A 19,670-nucleotide genomic window follows, 5' to 3' on the forward strand; every position below is an offset into this window, starting at 1 on the left:
TGAAGCATCATAGCCCTTCCTTCTGTGGGATTGGACAGAGGAGAGGAAGAGAATCTTACATCAGGATTATTATAAAAGTCTGTGACTGTACCTAGAAGAGAGGACATTTTTGCCTGGAGCAAGCTGCTTGTGTGGGCAGAATCCCTTTTCCTTCCCGGCTCCCCCAACTTGCTGTCTGCTGTTTTCTCCGAATAAAGCAGCTTTACTCTGCCAGCATCTTATCGAGTCTCCTATCTGCTCATTAGAGTGATTTCCGGGGTGTGAGCCTCCCCAAAATTCCACTCCACACAATGGGAAGCTATGAAAGTTGTTGGCCTAAACTCAAAATATCCCATCTCGTATGTTTCTAGAAATAACTTAAAATTTTATAGTATTTTAAGATTCACATCTATTACCTCTATTACTTTTCACAGGAACCCAGTGAGATAGGTAGGACTAGTATTCTGTCCATCCAGCTCATAAGTTTCTATTCCTTTATCTTGAACAATTTTTTGGTAGTTCATAATCACAAAATAGAAAAGGACCTTAGAAGTTATTTAGCCACAGGAACTTAGAGTTTGGGGGTGGAATGAATCTTAGTGATCATCGGATTGTAAGAGACAGAGCTAAAAGGATGTTCAGAGATCATTTTATCCGGCTCTGCATTTGAACAAATGAGCAAAGGGGCCCAGAGAAATCAGCTACTTCCTCAGGTTCATTTTGCTAAATTCATCATCTTCTCCAGAACCCACGTGTCCTGGTCCACTCCAGTGTAGCCCCTTTGTTGGCTTTTAGAGAGAGTTTATTGCTGGGGAGGAAAAATAACATCTCAAAGAGTGCACGAGGATTCAGGAAGACTAAACTGTTTAACCCCTAGAGGGGATGCCGATATCTGTGACTCCTAAGAACTTTATCATTATTAGGGCAGGCAGCTGGAAGGCGTATACGTGGGCAGAGGGGAAGGATGGGATGGCGTCTAAAAACATCAACCTAGGGGCTGAGGAAGAGGAATGCCCTGGGAGAAGGGTTAAGGAAGAGCTGGGATTGGGCAAATTATCTCACCCAAGAGGCTTCCAAGAGCTTTTACAGCGGAGGAGGAGACGGGGCCCAGGGGGAGGGGAGGGTTGAACTGGCACAAAGAAGGATGACCACGGCCACTCAGTTGAGTATAGGAATTGATGGTACCCCAAATGCATGGAAAAGCTACGCAACAGCTCTCCTACTGTGTCCCCCAGTCAGAGCCTCTTAACTCCAGGGCTAGGGATGGTCCAGGTGGGAAGGGGCTGCTCCAGTGCCTGGATGCCCAATTGGTTTCCTACGGAATAGAAGAAATGTATTCCAGCATTGCCGAACCCAATTCCTTCCCAGTTTTGATGTGCTACAATTAAAAACAAAGTTTTCTGAATGTAGTAGAGCGGCCCCCTTGGTTACTGAGCTCCAGTTGAAAGCCCAGGCACCCTGTAGGAGGAAAAAGAAGGAAGCCGGCAACGACAACCTGAATATTTCCTGCACTCGGGAGGACATGTGCCTGCCTGATGCAGCTTCCTTGGGCTTGCTGCTGATGAAGAGAGAGTGATGGGACTAAAGGCCAGTAAGGAAGACGAGGGCCTGGTCCAAGCAGAGAGAGGGGGTGGGGGGAGAGCCCTCACACGTTCTGCCTGATAAGGCTAACCAAGCCTTATCTGATGGCTGGATGAGTTCTGCCCTCCTCTCACACGGGGCAGAACTCCCAGGCCACCAGCCACCAGAAAGAAGACCCCTTTTAGCCCCAGCTCGGTCATAGGTAGCAGTCTCCACCCTACGCCACTCCCCTGTGCTGCCCCGTTTTACAAGTAAGGAAACTGGCCCAGAGAGATTGTGACTCATCCGAGTTTACAAATAGAGGGCCTTTTACTTCCAATCCAACACTCACTGAACTGCCTGAAGCTGCCCTCTGAAATCAGGTGGCCTCATCAGCGATGCCAGCCAGGATTTTGCTGTCACAACATCTAGGGCACATTTGGACATCCTTCTTGGGCCCGGTGCATCTTCCAATGGCTCTGTAGCCAAAGAGCCCAGAGCGGTGTGGTGCTCCCCACCCCCATCCCATCATTGCAGCACACCTGGCAGGATGGCTACCCACAGAGAGCTCAGGATGAGAGCAGCCAAGGCTGCTTGAGAGCTCTCCAGCTTCTGCCCAATGAAAGCTTGAAAGTCCTTTCGCAGAGCACTAAGGTGTCTGATGAGAATCCATGCCACCTGAATCTCAGCGCCAGAGGATCTTACCCCCTTTGGGTGCTCTCTAGCCTTTCTTCCTTTTTCTTCCCTGGTACCAGAGTCCCTGGTTCTCTGTGCCCAGTGAAGAATCAAACCTATAGGTCCATGCTGAAGTTTAGAACTCTAGGGACAATCAAGTCATGAATCCCTTCCTTTATATGATGGGAATAGTGCTTCAGGAATCATCTTGTCCGTCTCTTCACTTTTAGACACAACTATCCCTAAGCTTGAGGGTATCCAGGTGTGGAGCCAGGAAGACCCAAGTTCAAATCCAGCTTTAGACTCTGTGGGACTCTGGGCTAGTCACTAACCCTTTTTGCCTCAGTTTCCTCATCTGTAGAGATGAGCTGGAAAAAGAAATGGCAAACTTCTCTAGTATCTCAAAAAAACCCAACAAACAAACCCTTACCTTCTTAGAATTGATACTAAGTATCAAAAAAAAGAAAAAAGTCTCAGCCCTCTAGTGTTCTGGACAGTTCTCCCAGATTGTAACTTAGTTTGTTGCTCATTGGTATTGGTGGAAGGTGTTTCCACACAAGGAGTTCCCTACCTTGATGAAATTGCAGGCCAAAAGGAGGGGGAATTTACCTGATAGCTGTGTGTTCTATGTTATCATCTTTAAACATCTTCACATAAAGGTGTTTGACAATTTCCCTCAATCACTTTTTTCATTGTCTCATGACCCTTAGGATCATGATACGTATTTTCCAATCCAAGCAAGTCACTCTGGTTATACCCATTTCAACTTGTCTGCTTTTCTGGTCATACTTCTGAGCACCTCTATACAGTTTATAAGGAAGAGTTAAAGGGGGAAGAAGTCAGTTTTTCCTTTAGTTTTTAAAAAGAGAGAGTTGTTGAGAATCCTTCACTCTTCACAGAAGTCAAATTGGCCTATTGGCTGTTCTTTATACAGGGATTCTCATTTCTTGGCCCTGTAATTTTGCAGAGGTTGTTCTGTGCATCTGGGATGCTCTCCTGCCTCAACTTTGACTCTTGGAATCTTTTTTTTTTAGAACCTTATTCTTTGTCTTAATATCAGTTCTAAGGCAGAAGAGTGGCAAGGGCTGGGCAATGGGGTTAAGTGACTTGCTCAGGGTCACACAGCTAGGAAGTATCTGAGGTCAGGTTTGAACTCAGGTGCCCTATCCACTGTGCTACCTAGCTGCCCCTGACTCTTGGAATCTTTAGCTTTCATTCAAAGATCAGCTTGAGTGCCTCTCCTTGAATGAAGCCTTCTGATCACTCCAACTTTGAGTGCTAGGTTACCATACCCAGAATTTACTTGCATTTCCTTAATATGTCTGCCCATCATTAATCCTTATTAGAATGTAAGCTACCTGAGGACAGGGACAGTTCATTTTTATACTTGTATCCTCATGTCTAGTACAGAGCCTCGAACACATCAAACATTTAATTGAATTGAACTTGCTGCTGTGTGAAACACTTTTTTTTGCCCTCCCACTTGCTTTGAAAAAATCCACCAACCATAAAACTTTTCCCATGTCCCTTTTTCTATCTTCCTTTCTTCCTTTTTTTTTTTAAAGCAGCAACAGACTAGCCAGCCATATTATAGAGGTGGAAATAAAGCTGCCCCAATATTATAAATGTCTTTGAAATAAATCCGTGCATTTTTTTCCTTTTAGCATCTAACCACTGCTCACCTTCCAGCCCTCAGTCCCCAGATCACCCCCTCCCAGCCCCTAACCAAACTACATCTCAGTCCTTGAAAATGCACAGAGACGCCTGGCTACCTCGCCCGTCCTTCTGTTTCACTGGGCTCAGTCTGTTTTTCTCTCTGGGTAAGTTAGACTGTCCATTTGCATGCTCCTGATGCGCAAAAACAGCCTCCAGAGCTAGGAGGGGATGTGGAAAGGGGGACTTTTGAGAGTGTGATCCCATGTCCTAGTGGGGGTGGGGGTGGGGGGTAGGGAGAAATGTTGCTCCAGAGCTAGGGATGCTCTTACTTGCTTCTGATAGAGAAATGTGGGGAGGGTTGTGGAATCTGTGTTACTCTCTTGTGAAAATTGTGAGCCACAAATGGCGAAAGACACAGTCCTGCCTTTAAGTTTTCCAGAAAAGGATGGGGTTAGATGGGTGGGGAGCCAGAGCGGAGGACAGATTGAATCTGTGGGATTTTCAGCTTGGGGCTGAAGCTGATGCCCTAGTTGGAGGGGTCTCTCTCCATCAGGGAGTTCTTATTCCTTGGTTTTGGGGGGTGGATTGGGGAGCTTTGGAGAGTGAACGGAGGCTAGTGGGGGCAGAGGGCTGAGCCTTGGGTCTTCTTTTTATGCCCTGCTTCACTAAGAATGTGGGCCATGATTATTTTACAAGTGTGTATGGGAGTAGGAAAGGAGAAGTCAGGTTGCTTTTTTAGAAAAAGACATCAGATAAAACCAAAACCAAAAACCTGAAGGTCTGAGGGCAAAGGAGAAGTCATAACTTAAGATGGAGGCTGATGAGAGCCAGAAGAAAAATAAGGGCGTGGATCGGGAGGCCTTGTGGATTTTAAAGGCTGGACTTCAGAGATGCCTAGTCAAGTCTTACAAATGAACCCATCGGCCCCTTTACCCGAGGTGGGCTTTGCCAGGTAAGGGGTTCAGAATGTCTGTGCGACTCATCTCACTACCTGCAGACTTCCTTTGGGTCAGTTTTGTCCACCTGCCAGGTGGTCTGGGAAGTTAATTTATGAGCCCAACTTAAATGTACTTTTGCATCTCCTTTGCTTCCTTAACTTAATGCACTGGGCAAAGGGAGCCCGAGAAGCGTAGTCCCTGTCTTCTGGAGCTTAGGTGGTGAGACCGATGCCTTCATTTGGACAGAGTTCAGGGCTTATTGACAGCTAAACGGAGAATGAACTACTGATGGGGTGATTTAGTGGAAACAGTACTGGAATTGGAGTCAGAGCCCTTGGGTTCAAAGCCCAGCTCTGGCACAAACTACTTGTTTGACCATGGGCAAGCTAAGGCCTCAGTTTCCTCATCTATCACACGAGAGATTGCATTGGATAACCTTTAAAGTTGTTCCTAGCTTTAAATCATTGATCCTCCAATACTCAAATATGGTAACTCATGATTCTATGAATAATTAAAAATTGATATTAATATAAGGAGCAAATAAAAGCAAACAAATAAAGGGGAATGAGCAAGTCAAATGTTTAGATGGGATAGCTTTGGGAGACTAGGCTCTATTGTCATTCAGTTGTTTCTCAGTCATGTCTGACTCTTTGGGACCCTATTTGGAGTTTTCTTGATAGAGATACTAGAGTGGTTGCCATTTCCTTCTCTGGCTCATTTGACAGATGAGCAAATTGAGGCAAAATGGGGTTAAGTGACTTATCCAAGGTCACATAGCTAGGAAATGTTTGAGCCAGATTTGAATGCAGGAGATGAGCCTTCCTGATTCCATGTCTGGCACTCTATCTACTATACCATTTAGCTGCCCCTGGAGAATAGGCTGTCTGACTTGTAATTAGGGAGCAAAAAATCCCAAACACTAAGGAATTGAGATTTCATGAATTTCTCAAGAAAAGGAAGGCTTGGAATCAGCATGGGGATGGGGGATTTTAGAGCTCTCAGCCCTTAGACCATCACATCATCTCCCAAGTCTACCTATAATTAGATAGGAAAAAATGAGCAAACAAAAAAAATCCCTAACTCTAAAGAATTTTTATGGTGACAAAGAGCAAGGTACAGACACAGAAGGGGACAGCAAAAGCAAAGGAAACACATGCAAAGTCCAAAAGAAAAGAAAGGCTTGGTGAGTTAGTAACTGGATTAGGGCAAGGAGACTTTCTGGGTAAAAAGTGTCACTTGGTTGATGAGAGTAGAAGAGATGGAAAATCTACTTGAAAGGAATCAAGTTGGTAGTAATAATAATAGCTAGCATTTATATAATGCATTAAAGTATGCAAAGCCCTTTACAAAGATTATCTCAATTAACTTTCACAACATCCATGGGAGATAGAGAGAATGGAGGCAGATAGAGGTTAAGTAACTTGTCCAGTATCACATAGCTAGTACAGTTTTTGAAGCAGAATTTGAATTTATGGCTTCCTGGCTAAGGACTAGTGTGCTGGTCACTGTACCACCTCACTGCTATGGGATAGAAGGGAGGATGAGAACGAGATAATATGGGAAGGCCTGATGAAAAGCTTTGCAATAATATTTTTGGAGAGGCCAAGGCAAGCTGGAGGAGATGGGTGAAAGGCAGGAAGGATCTTGCTCTTGATGCATATTGTGAGAAGAAGCCAAGGGGCAGCTAACTAAGTGGCTCAGAGGATAGAGTGCAAGGTCTGGAGATGGGGGTCTTGGGTTCAAATCTGGACTCAGACATGTTCTAGTTGTGTGACCCTAACTGGATCACTTAATCCCAAGTGTCTAGCCAGAACTGCTCTTTTGCCTTGAAATTGAGACTTGAAATTGATTTTAAAATAGAAGGGAAGGGGTTAAGGAAAAAAAGAGAGAAGAAGCCCCTAGGGGTCTGAAAACAAGGGGGTATAGAGTGAAGAAGGTGGCTTTGGTAGTGCCAGAGGATGGAGCAATACTTTGAGTGAAGCCCCTTCAGTAGGACACAACAGCAATTCAGGGCCTGCATCGTGGTGGGAGACTATGGAGACAGTAGGAGGGGAATTGGCAGGTTTGAGCAACTCAGTGGCTATGTGCCATGAGAAGCAATAGATGTTTCCTTTCTGGACCACATGTTTCCTTTCCATGGTTCCACTGGGATAAAACCAGAAAGGAAGCCAGTGATAACGGGTTTCCTAGAAACTCTGAATTTGAGTTTTCTGTTATCTTACTTTTTTTAAAGCCTTACCTTTTGTCCTAGTGACAACAAAAACAGAAGGTCAAGGGTTAGGCAATTGGGGACAAATAACTTGTTCAGGGTCACACAGCCAGAAATGTCCGAGGCTAGATTTGAACTTAGGTCCTTCCAACTCCAGGCCTTAGTATTCTATCTACTGTGCCACCTAGCTGCCGTTGAGGTTATGTTCTAAGTAAGCTTGGCAAGTGATGGTGAGAGATTTGTCTCAGTTCCATACGTACTTGAGATAACCCACTGGACTCTGGAGAATGGGAGGCTCCTTCAATTTTTGCTTCTCCTTTCTCCTTCTTCTGTTTAATGTCCAAATCAACGCAGGCAAGTAGATGATGTCCAAGAAGGCTGCGTAATCCTCTAGATTGGGAATAAGAGTTCCTCAGCTTTCTCTAATTTCTGTCACTCTATACATCACCAAATCTATTCCACCCCATAGCTAAACAGGATTCTTTTCTCTAGCATCCGTAAGAAATGGGTCATTCTGACTCCAAGTGTAAAGCTCTGAGGGGGAGGCAGTCCATTCCATCTTTGGATAGTACTAATTGTTAGGAGCTCCCTTTAACTTGCCCGCTAAATCTAGCGAGCTCTCTGCTTCTGGGTGACCTTGGCCAAAGACCTCAAGGGCTTAAGGAAGAGCCCAGGAAAAAGAAACAAAATGGACTCGAGTTGTTTTGTTTTTGCTACCAGAGACGTCTGGAGCCGGGGAGATGGACTGAACAGCAGCCTCAAGTTAACTTAAGCCTTCCCCCTCTTTTTTAAAGCGGCTCTGTCACTACCTCTGTGACCGTGAACATTTTCCCTTGCTGGACTTCAAACTTGAGGTCAAACTAGATGATCTTGAATGCCCTTTAAGGAGCTCAAGATTATGATCCTAAAGTTTTCAGAGGCTTCACTCCTGTCTCTGAGCTGGTAGCGTTAAGGTAGTAAGCTCTCCTCCCTCTAGATGGCTCACACACCCTGTTCAGGATCTACTGCAGTGGTACCCCTGCTGGAAGAAAAATGCCTGCAATGCACCGAACTCCGGCTTCAACTCTGTGAGATCATCAGATTTCAAGCCAGCAGGACCTTCTTAAGAGATTAGCATCTACTCTTCATATTTTACAAAGGAGGAAGGAGAGAGGGGAAATGACCGGCCTGTAGTCACTGAGTGAGCCCATGTCAGAGCTAAGATGCTCCTTCTCCCAGGCTCAACCCTTAGGAAAGGAGGAATTCAAGCAGAGGGCAGGGATGGCTAAAGGGAGAGAGCAAAGGCCACCTCCATTTTGAGCCCATCCAGACCTGAGTAGCTCTCCTCCCTAGTTCTCCGCCCATTCTCTTTGCTAGATGAAGCCTTGATATCTCCTGGGGAAGGTGGTGGGGACTGTGGAAGGTATATTAATATGAATTCCTTGGCCTTGCAGGGGAAGTCATCAAGTCCATCCACCTGCCTTGGGAACGAGGGTCTGGTACCACTCACTTCTTGGGATGGATCAGAACATCCTTTACCTTTAAGGCTCAAAAGGAGCTACTGGGACTAGAGTTGTTGTCGAGTCGTTTTAGTCATGCCTGACTTTTCGTGACCCATTTGAGTTCTTCCTCGCCAAGATACCCGAGTGGCTTGCAATTTCCTTCTCCAGATTAGGCCTGGAGATGTAGTTTTACACTCAAGTGACATACTTATTTGAAATTGTTAACATTAATCTTACTTGTACGGCAACGATCCTAGTCTTTGTTCTTCAAAAAGATTTGTTAAGTTGATTATAGATTCCCCTGAACAAAGAGATAGGGGGCCATAGGATATGACTGGGGTGGGGTGGGGTGGCTACAAGCTGCCCAGAGAGGATCCAGGTTTGAAATCCCCGATCCAGAAGGTCCCTTTCAGCTCTCAATAAAGCAAAAACGTCTGACTCTGACCTGCACAGCCTTTCCTGATGAGCCATTTCAGTATCCCGCTCGGTCGTTCAAGTTGTCCAGAAGTGCTCTGTCCTCCTTAATGAAGTCCACTGGGCTGAGCAGATGGAAGCCCCACGAGGGAAGTGAAGCCTGTCATTTGATGCTGCAGTGCAGCTGTTTTGTGGTGGAACCATTCAGCATAAAAATGTCACAAAGCAAGCTATTCTGGACAGAGAAGGGGACCCCTATGGCTCTGGAAGTGCCCATCAGGGAGAACTCCTGGAAACTGTCCTTGTCCTTCCCTTTTTTCACTGTAGAATTAAGTGAGAAGAGTTTCTAACTAGTAATTCTGCGCTAATCCATTGTCTCCACTACTTATTATACATATATGCTCAATCTTCTTGAAAGAAAATGAGCCAAGTGGAGAAGCTTCTGTTCTTTTGTCAGGTCTGATATTTAGGGTTCAGGTGCCATTGACTTCCTTGCCCTTGAAACTGCTACTGAGTAGAAAAGTAGTCACCATACAGTATCACAAAAGGAAACACCCAGAAGTTGAGAAATGCCCAAGCCATGGGAGGAGCAGGGTAGTGGGTGGTGTGGAAGCAAAAGCCGGAGATTTGGAGAGAGGAAGGCAGTGAAGCAGCCTCTTGCAAGAGAGAAAGGGGTGGCGAAGCTTCTCCTCCTCCAGGCTTTATGGTAAAGGAAGGGAGGGTGATGTGAATACTCAGTGAAAATGTGTGTGTAGGAGGGAGATGGAAAGGAGCCAGGGGGAGATGCCCCTGCTTCACCTTCAGTGTCTTTCCCTTGCTCACGATTGCTCTCTGCCACCCTTCCCCTTTAGTATCCCAGTGAGTTGGAATCAGAGAATCTTAAAATCATAAGATTTGGGGTCTTGGAATTGATCTGGAGCAGCCTCCCCCTTTTACAGAAAAGGAACCTGAGGCCCAGAGTTAGTGACTTGCCCAAGGTTACCTAGCTAGTATCTGATTGTACAGTACTCTAAGGTTTGCCATGAATACATTAGCTCATTTGAACTACAAGGACAGCTTTGAGGTAGTTGGTGTTTTTAATCCCAGTTTACAGATGAGGAATTGGAGACTTATTGAGAGTAAGTGATTTGCTTATGGCTACAAGCCAGCTAGGCAATACAGTGGATAGAGTGCTGGGCTGGAGTCAGGAGTTATCTTCCTGAGTTCAAATCTGGCTGCAGCCATTTATAAGCCGTGTGAACCTGGGTAAGTCCCTTGACCTCATTTGCCTCAAATTCTTTATCTGTAAAATGGACAGGAGAAGGAAATGGCAAACTACTCCAGCATCTTTGCTAAGAAAATCCCAAGTGAGGACCCCAAGAATCAAACATGACTGAAACAACTGATCAATAGTGGCTAATGTCAGAGGCAGAATTTGAATTCAGATCTTCCTGACTTAAAGTCCAGTGCTACCCCATGCTGTTTCTCCTAAGTGGCCTAAGTGAGGTCATATCATGAGAAACCTGACTCCAAATCCTTCAGTGACTGCCAGTTACTAGGATGATTCTCAGGAGTTGGAAGAGAAGATCAAAGATGACCAGGGGCTTCGTGCCCCCATATGAAAATTCCAGAGAGGATCCTATTGATAAATGTAAAGAACAGTTCCTTGGCTTTTCTTCAAAGAAGACAACAGGCACTTTTGGGGTGTTATTGTTTGAATTTGTGGCGTAATTCAAAGGATCTGCAGTTTGAGGGAAAGGAAGGAGGCAGAATATGGCCATTCTGTTGGACCTCCCTGTCCCCTCTCCTCTGCACGCCTGTCTTGTCCGCGCTCAGAACGTTTGAGCCTGAATACAGATAGGTGCCTTGATGCACTGGAGGAAGGCAGAAATGTCTGGGGAAGAGGACTGGAGGAGGATGTAGGGAAGGAGTCCCTAGAGAATGGCACCATGATGGGTTTGGTGCTTCCCCTATTGCACAACCCCCTTCTTTAACCGGATTTATCCCCCTTATTCTGTCTTCACTCTTCACATCCACCCACCTCAGATTTCCCTTTTTTGAATCTCTAAGGTCTCTCCCTCATCTTTTAGTTGTAGGTGTAGTCAGTCACCTGCCTTCTCCTGCCCAAATGACAGCTGCTCATGCTTTCCCCTTGTCTCATCACCTCCTTCATTGCCCTTATTCCTTTGCACCTCTAAGGGTGCAGGGCTGGGCTCTTCCCTTCCCTCCAGCTCCATTATCTCTGGTTCTCACAGGCTTCTGATTTTGTCCCTAGTGCCATCGGCATCGAGCATGGAGGTCACCGTTCCCCTGAATCTCAATGTCCTTAATGGCACTACTGTCCGCCTGGCCTGCACCTTTAACTCTTGCTACACAGTGAACAATAAACAATTCTCCCTGAACTGGACCTACCAAGAGTGCGGGAACTGCACTGAGGAGATGGTGAGCAGGGCTGGGAGATGGGAGCAGCTGAGTGCTGGGTAAGCCTCTTCCTTCTGGAGCACACACCGACTGCTGGGTCTAAAGTCCACCCGGCTGGGGTTTCGGCCAGCCCCTGGCTTTTGCCCAGATTTGGAGACTTCTTCAAGGAAGCTATGAGAGTGGAAGAGTAGAAGGACGAGAATGAGAGACATAGTTCTGTCCGTTATACTGGGGGCAAGGGGCAGGGAGGGTAGCCTTTGGGGAACAAGGTTCTGGGCCTGGGAGGGAAGTGAGAGCATGGTTAGTATATTTGTGGCAGCTCTAAAAACTCACCATTCTATGCTCGCTTTCTTTCTTCCTCATGATCAGTTTCTCCAATTCCGGATGAAAATCATTAACCTGAAACCAAACCGCTTTGGGGATCGAGTAGAATTCACAGGGAATCCCAGCAAGTATGATGTGTCTGTGACCCTGAATAATGTGCAGTTGGAAGATGAGGGCACTTACAACTGCTACGTCATGAACCCACCTGACCGTAACCGAGGTCAAGGCAAAATCTACCTACAGGTCCTAACACAAGGTAAGCACCAGGGCGGGAGTCAGCGGAGAGGGAAAATGAGTCCGGGCAACTCTAGTGAGCTCCTCTCCTCCCCTTCTCCCCAAAGATGAGCAAAAGCCGCCCTCAGAACTATTCACTAGGCAGGATAATTGGTGGCAGGTGAGTGGGAAAAGGTGGTAAAATGATTTACTTAATTTACTTCTTGAGCTGGCAAAGCATCTGGGTGAGTTTTTTTTTTCCCCTGTGGTGATGGGCAGGGCTCTAAAGTAGGACATGTAGATTCTGTTCCTGGCTCTGACCTGTCTCTAAGCTCTAGGAAGGGATAAGGCTTAGGAGGTAGTGTGGGGCTAGTGACCCTGTCTAGTCGCTGCCACCTGTCCTCCCTTCCTCCTCCCAGTGCCCCCTGAACGAGACTCAACGGTGGCTGTGATCGTGGGTGCCTCGGTAGGTGGTTTCTTGGCCGTTATCATCCTGGCACTGATGGTGGTCAAATGTGTGAGGAGGAAACAGGAGCAGAAGCTGAATGCGGATGACCTGAAGACAGAAGAGGAGTGTAAGACAGATGGGGAGGGCAACCCAGAAGATGGTACCAAGTAAGGGTGGATGGTCTCGTGGCCTTCCTCCTCTCAAGCCTACTTGTCTTCTTCTCATCCCCCACCCTATACAGTGTGCTCCTTGCCTACCCCTCTCAGTGTGCTCCTCTTAAGCCAGGATTCCAGCCCCCCCCCACTCTGTGCCTCCTACTCCCGGCCCTCCCTACCCTCTTGCCCTAAGAGTGACTCACCTCTTTTCTATCAGAGACACCCACCATTAAACCAACTGGGAACTGATGTTCAGATGGGGTGTAGGCAAATGAGGGGGCCTAGTAGGTACCACTGCTCATATAAATGCCCATCTTCCACAAGAGGAAGGTACAGTGGGGTCCTAGGCCAGCCATTCCTGTATAAAAGGTAGGAGGTTATCCCAGGAGCCTAAAGATGGGGATGGAGAGGTATCAAGAGAAGATGATGGAGGAAGAAATCAGTGCTCTCAGCCTGCCAGAACTCGAGTTGAATCTCTACGGCTTCACTATCTTTGGAGAGCGCCCTATTTAAGTGGCCATCCTGGGATTGATGGAGCTACCCTGCAGATAACCCCTTGTGCTGGTGTTTGCAGTTTGGGAGATGTGCTCCTAACAGCAAATTCCCTCAAAGTTCACCACATTTTGGGGGGAGGGGTGTCTGAAGGAGTTCCCATAGTTTCGGGGCCTTTGGTGGACTAAAATGAATTTCCTAGATATTGGAGGCTGAGAGAGCAAAGAGGAGCAGGTGCCTGGGTCTCAGCATTCTCTGGGTTGGCCCTGTTGTTCACCCCAGATCAGCTGCAGAGCTCTTCCATCCTAAGATTAACCTCATTATTCTATGACTAGGGGATTCGGGTTTTTAGGGTGAACTTACTGGGAGAAATGAGTCGCTTGATCTGGGCATGGGTGGATGGAGTGTGTAGTTCTAGCTAGGTAAGCCGACTGGGGGTGACTATTTTGACACTGGTTGCCTAGCAACAGGAAAGCCCCAGTTGCAAACCAGGTTGGTGGGGGAGACACCTTTTACTAGCAGTCTCTGTTAGCCGCCTTCTCAGACAAGATGCTCCCCAACTTATGCCTTAGGAACACTCAGAGTGTGTGTGTGTGTGTGTGTGTGTGTGTGTGTGTGTGTGTGTGTGTGTGTGTGTGTGTGTGTGTGTCACATTCTGAGGCTAAAGGATGGGGGTTGAATGTAAACTCAGAAGAATGGAGGTAGCTTCTCTCCAAGGTCTGATTTGAACAGACCATTTCCAGTCTGCCTCCACAGTGTGTCTGACTAGTCTACAATTTGCTGTCCAGATTAGAGAGCAGAGATGAGGTGGCATGAGAAGGAGGTATCTAGGATGGGGTTCCAAATCTCCTTTAGGCCTAGAGTACATTTCAATTCTGCTCACTTGTGGGGAAGGAAAAGACTCAGGATTAACCGAGAGGAGAGCTGATTTTCACTGCCATTTTACCAGCTGCCCCAAACCTGAGATGTAAGAATTGCCTCAACTTGGGCTTTCCTTAGCTTGTTCAGGAAGAAAGATGAAGTCTGGAGACACTCAGTCAGGAGACTGCAAATGATCTCTATCCCCTGAGGATTCTACCACTCTTCCCTGGTCCCTCTGTGTTCAAGAAGAGTCAGGCAGGATAACTGGTTCTCCAGGGAGAGGCCCTTTTTCCTCCCAGATATTTAAGAGGGAATGTATGGAATGCCCTCCTTCAGCTGTAGATGAAGGGGGAATTGCCCTGCCTTTCCTTATTGTAGCTCCTCACAAAAGGATTCTGCTGCTCTGCTCCAAGAAGATAGATATATTTGAAACAAAGGGAGTCAGAATAATGGGGGAAAGAGAGACTAAAGTCACTGGGAAATGCCTTTATAGGACAACCAATTAGCCCCACCTGTTCTCTTTTGCCCACCCCAGTATTGTACCTCCAGTGGCAAAATGTCAAAGGCAGGGCATGTAGGTGAAAGAAGAGGCATGAAGGGAAGGGACTGAGACAGTCTTCTGAGAGGACAATCTGCTCTAGTCCACCTGGCCTCTCAGGTTTCTGTGGCTCAAAAAGGCCTGGGTAAGGAGTTCTAAAACTCTGGGGATGCACAAGAAGCCATAATAGATAAGTGAACTACCAGCTCAGCTCCTAGTAGGACCAAGATTATAATAAAATTTTTTTCGTGCATCCAATTCCATCTCTATAGCGAAAGCCTGAGCCATTATTGCTGGGTTGGAGTTTGGGAAGAGATGAAGTAGCAAAGAGGGTGAAAGAAAATGAGAAGGGGAGAGGGGAGAGGGACTGGAAAGAGCAGCAGACAGGGATGCTCTAGGGCAGAGTGAAATCTGATGTTCCAAGTTTCTCCAAGGCCCCATCTAGTTCTTAACTGCCAAATCAACACTGCCAATGGGGCCAGGGTGGATTGAAATCCAGCCTGCTGGTTGTCTGGGATGGGTTGGTACTGCCTGCCCTAGAGCAGGGAAGGAAGAGCATGGGACTCTCACCTGCTTTTATTAATACTGGAGGAGGACGATTCACTTCTACTTATTCTTCTGAATGTACCTTCCGTCTGCCCTCTTATCACCTCTAAATTCTCAGCCCATTTTGATTTTGGACACACTATTCCTCCCAGGGTTTTGAGGGTTTCTGAGAAGAAGTTGATTTTCCCTTCTTCCAGCCATACTTTTCTCTCCAAGGACCAGAGGATCTCTTCAAGGCCAACTTCAATTCAATTAAAAAAACAAACATTGATTAAGTACCTGTTATGTGTCTTTGGGATAGAAAGACAAAAATGAAGCAAGGCCCTCTCCTATAGGAGCTTACATTCTTCCTGGGGGGAGGAATACTACACATACACAGTATATACGAGGTCATCTCAAGAGGGAAAAAGTAGAAGGTGGTAGTACCAGACCTGTGCTTTACAGAAAGCTTGGGGTTCAAGGAGCTAGAAATGAGAATGGAGAGCATTAGGGGGTGATGAGGGAAACCACCATTGCAAATTCATGGAAATAGGAGATGTAACAATTAGAGACCAGTGTGAAGGATTAGAATGCAAAGGATGGAGTAACTAGAAATGACAGAAAGGGAAGGTGGAAACCAGATTGCAGAGGACTTAAAATGCTTATTTTATCCTTGAAGCAATAGTGGGTCACTGGAAAATTTTGAGTTGGAGAGGGACATGATTAGATCTGTGCTTTTTTTTTTTTTTAAGCCAGACCTGTGATATCATTAGTATGGGAAATTTTCTCCGTCAATGCAGATTGACATCTCCTCTGAAACTTAGTCAACTGAGAGGTTAAGTGACAGATAACCAATATGTCTCAGAGGCAAGATTTGAACTGAGCCTTCCTGACTATGAGGCCAGCTCTCTCTCCATTATAACATGATAGTGAAAAATCTATACTTTAGAAATCTCAATTTGACATTTTTGTTTATGGAATGCATTAGATAGGAGGAGATAATGGAACGAAGGAAGACTAGTAAGGAGGTCATTATAATAGTCCAGGAAAGGAGAGATGAAGACCTTACCTATGGTGAACAGGGGACTCTGTGAGTGGAGAGAAAAGAATCATTGTAAGAGCCGTGAAGGTAGAACCAACAAGATTTGGTCAATAGTATCCAGAGATGAAGAGGAAGAGGGAAGAGTCAAGGATGACCTTTGTGACTGGTAGGATTGTGATGCTCTCAGAAGAAAATAAAGGAAATTTAGTGAAGTTATGGGTTTTGGAAGAAATACAAAGAGTTCTTTTGAACATGTTGAATGTGAGATGCTGACAAGATGGAATGTCTAGGTGAAGATTGTAGAGTTCACTGCCCAAATGGGGAATGGTCTTAATCCAATCTTATGAAGTAGGGTCTGGGAATTTTTAAGGTTCACAAGATGTGGGACTTCAAGAGACATAAAGGCCTAACATATAGATTGGGAAGTCATCTTCATAGGGAGAATAATCAAATCCACGGGAGTTGTTGAGGTCACTAAGGGAGTCTCTGTAGAAACAGAAGAGGATTGAGTATTAGGATATGCTCACATTTGATGGGTATGACGAGGATAATGAAACTAAGAAGTGTAGGAGGAGAACCAAAAGGAAGCCAAGGGAGAAGAACTTCCAGGGTAAACACATGGTTGGCAGTGTCAAAAGTGGCGGAGAGATAAAACAGAGTGAAAATTAAGGATAGGTCATTGGATTGCTGGTAACCTTAGGGAAAGTAGTTTCAGTCCAATTGGAGGGTAGAGAAGAGAATGGAAGGTGAGGAAATGGATGCATTAAGTGTAGAGGACTCTTTCTAGTTGTGAAATGGAGAAGAGACATGGAACAATTGGTTGAGGGAGGGCAGAATCAAGGGGAAGTTTTTAAAGATTGAGCATTTTTGTGAGTGACAGTGGGAAGAAGCCAGTAGAGAATGAAAGATGAAAGGCAAATGAGAAGATTTTCAGAGTGGTAAGTTCCTGGAGGGGAAGGGATGGAATCAAAAGTCAGAATGGAAGGGTTGGAAAGAAGAAAGAATTCTTGCTCATCAGTTTGAAGAAAAGGAGATAAAAATGAAGAATGAAGAAGAGGGATTTTGACGTGTGTTTGGGGAAAATAAATAGCTTGTGATGGATGTTCCCTATTAGTTAAAGTAAAAGAAGAGTTTGTCTATTGAGGGGAAGTGGGGAAAAGGTAATGTAGGTTTAAAACGAGGTTTAGAATGGCCACCATAGAGTGTCTAATAGACAGCTAATCAGGAAACAGTGAAAGGGTTGCTTTGCAGCACATTAGAGAAACATAAAATTGTAGTGAATCTCATCCACAGGATTGTGTTATTTTGGCTTGGATCATCCAACAAGAAAGAGGTCTGGCAAGAATTGACTGGTGACAGGATAAGGGAGCAAGGAATTCAAGAGTAGTTGATAACATACAGTTGATTGATTGATCAACATAGAATCAAGGCTATGAAGTGAGAGAAAAAAGGCTAGAAACGGGATAATTAAGTGGGGTGAGGGCAGGGACAACAAGGTTGAGGTCTTAAGGAGTTTAAATAACTTGCCTAGTGTCATACAAGTATGTTAGATATAGGATTTGAATCCAGGTCCTCTGACTGCACAGGCAGTCTGCACAGTCTTTCTACTGTACTACAATGAAACTTTCTCAAGAGATACCTTGGCTGGGGGCGCAGATACTCATTCCTTATCTAGAAACAATAACTTTCCCATATGACTGCCCCATCCCTATCCCTTTACTACCTCTGGTACCCTTACACTCAGGATCTGTGAAGGCCCCTCTGTTGTCCTTCCTGCCCCAAAACTGAAGGCTGAACTGAATGTGAGAACCAATGTTAGGTTCCTGGAGACTGAGTTAATCCCAAGCCCTTCCTCCATTTTGGAGGCTGATTTCAACCCAAATGGATACAAGGCATATCCAGGAGACAGCCTTGCTCAATCATGATCTCCTTCAATTCCAGCATCCTTTAGTGATGAGGTCATCTAGTTAAAAGAGATGCTACTGAGAATTCCCCTTTGTAGGAGAGGTAGGGATGAGTTGGTCCTAGGGCAAGTAGTTCTTTTATCAACACTGATGGCATTTTGAGAACTTATTTGCAAGGCCCTCTAAGTTTATTATTCCAAGATTTCCTGAAAGGAAATAAGGATTCCTGGGCCCTTTCCCCAGCTTTGAATCTATGGTAAAAAAAACTTGGGGACTCAGGTCCTTAACGATATAAAAAAATGGATTAGATACCAAGAGTGGCCAGGGGTGCCTCCTCTATGCATTCAACTCTGCTGACCCTAAGAATCTCTTTTCCTACATTGTTCCTCCCAAGCTGCTTCTTCTTCAAGAGATCCAGCCTATTTTGACTTGGGTAGCTGAGTAATTTTTCCCCTTTACCCTCAGGGTAGGCACTCCTGTTCACTAGCTTCATTTCTGTCCCTCTCCCCAATATTGTTCTGGGATTCTCATCTCTTCCTCTCCTGCTTTCCTCCTCAAGCCTCTTCCCAATATGTCACTGTGAAAGGAAATGGGCTGGCCAACCCTGGAAGCTGGGGTTTATGAATAAAGCACAAACATTCAGGACTGAAATGCCTTGGGATGCCTTGGATCCTGTCTTGTAAATAACCCCTTGCGCGCTCATCCCAAGTCACTATTTATATCAATGAGAAGAAAAAAGAAGCTAATCCCATTCAGACTCTTGTGCTGCCTAGGGAAGGGTGTGCCAGTGGTTATTTACAGGGGCAGGTCAATAAGTTGATGAGAGATACTGGCCAGGTCCAGAGCGATAAGCCTAGGTCACAAGGATGGCCTAGATCATTTGGAACGGGTAATGAGCAAGAGATTTTCCTTCCTATCTATGTCTTAATTGCCAGAAAACCCATGTCTTAAGTATTTCCTATCTCTTGCTGATGTCCTCCTTTAATTGCAACTTGTTGATGCCACTGTATATAGATGTACTCTATATGCTCATGTGCTCTACACGTACACATACTTCTGTGTGTATGTGTCTATTATCTATAGATTAAAAAAACATCTCGTTGCACTCACCACAAGCTTGTTATATTTGGGGGTGTCGTTTTCTCATTTCTTTGGAGGGGGGCTGATTTTATCAAGGCCAGACCACGGAATGTTTTATTGCTTTTTGTACCTTTGGAGGGAAAAAAATTCCCACAAGACTAAATGGACATTTAATAGTTCCCGTGTGTGTTAATTGAGGGGGGAGGGCACAGGGCAGAGATGCAAGAAAGAAATGAAAACAATCCTCCATCACTGCCACTATGCGGATCAGCACATTGGGGAAGAACAAGCTTCTCTTGAAGGAGTGTCATGGTTTGGATCTGTCTGCCACAATAAATGGGATGCCTCCACCCAAACCACCTGAGATTGTCCTTCTTTGGGAATGGGGAGAGAACGTGAATGGGCTGAAACATTGTTCTATGAGTACCTTCTTGTTTCCCTATGTTCTTGGTACCTTTCACCTAAGCATCTAAAAACTCCAAAATGCTAGAGCTGGAAAGAAACTCAAACTCATAGCAAGGATCTCACTTGTCTGAAGTCATACCTGTAGGAAATGGCAAAAATGGATCTTTTGAATTCATAGCCTCTGTTCCTCTGATTTGCCAGGCTTCCTCCCATTCCTTTAAAAACTTTTAATTATACTATTATTATTTGTATAAGCCTTATTTTCTGTCTTAGAATCAATACTGTGTATTGGTTCCAAGGCAGAAGAGTGGTAAGGGCTGGGAAATAGGGGTTAAGTGACTTGCCCAGGGTCACTTAGCTAGGAAGTATTT

The 19,670-nt window shown here is 45.4% G+C and overlaps 1 protein-coding gene across 1 annotated transcript; it reads left to right on the plus strand.

The window, feature by feature from the left end:
* Positions 1 to 3,749: 3,749 nt before the first annotated feature.
* Positions 3,750 to 19,250, plus strand: SCN2B (sodium voltage-gated channel beta subunit 2). The gene is made up of 4 exons (XM_001370688.4): positions 3,750 to 4,034; positions 11,167 to 11,333; positions 11,682 to 11,892; positions 12,269 to 19,250. The coding sequence occupies exons 1-4, from the start codon at positions 3,965 to 3,967 to the stop codon at positions 12,466 to 12,468; spliced, it is 648 nt and encodes a 215-aa protein (XP_001370725.1). The 5' UTR covers positions 3,750 to 3,964; the 3' UTR covers positions 12,469 to 19,250.
* Positions 19,251 to 19,670: the final 420 nt, after the last annotated feature.

This window comes from Monodelphis domestica, chromosome 4 (genome assembly GCF_027887165.1).
Source record: "Monodelphis domestica isolate mMonDom1 chromosome 4, mMonDom1.pri, whole genome shotgun sequence".
Classification (NCBI taxonomy): domain Eukaryota; kingdom Metazoa; phylum Chordata; class Mammalia; order Didelphimorphia; family Didelphidae; genus Monodelphis; species Monodelphis domestica.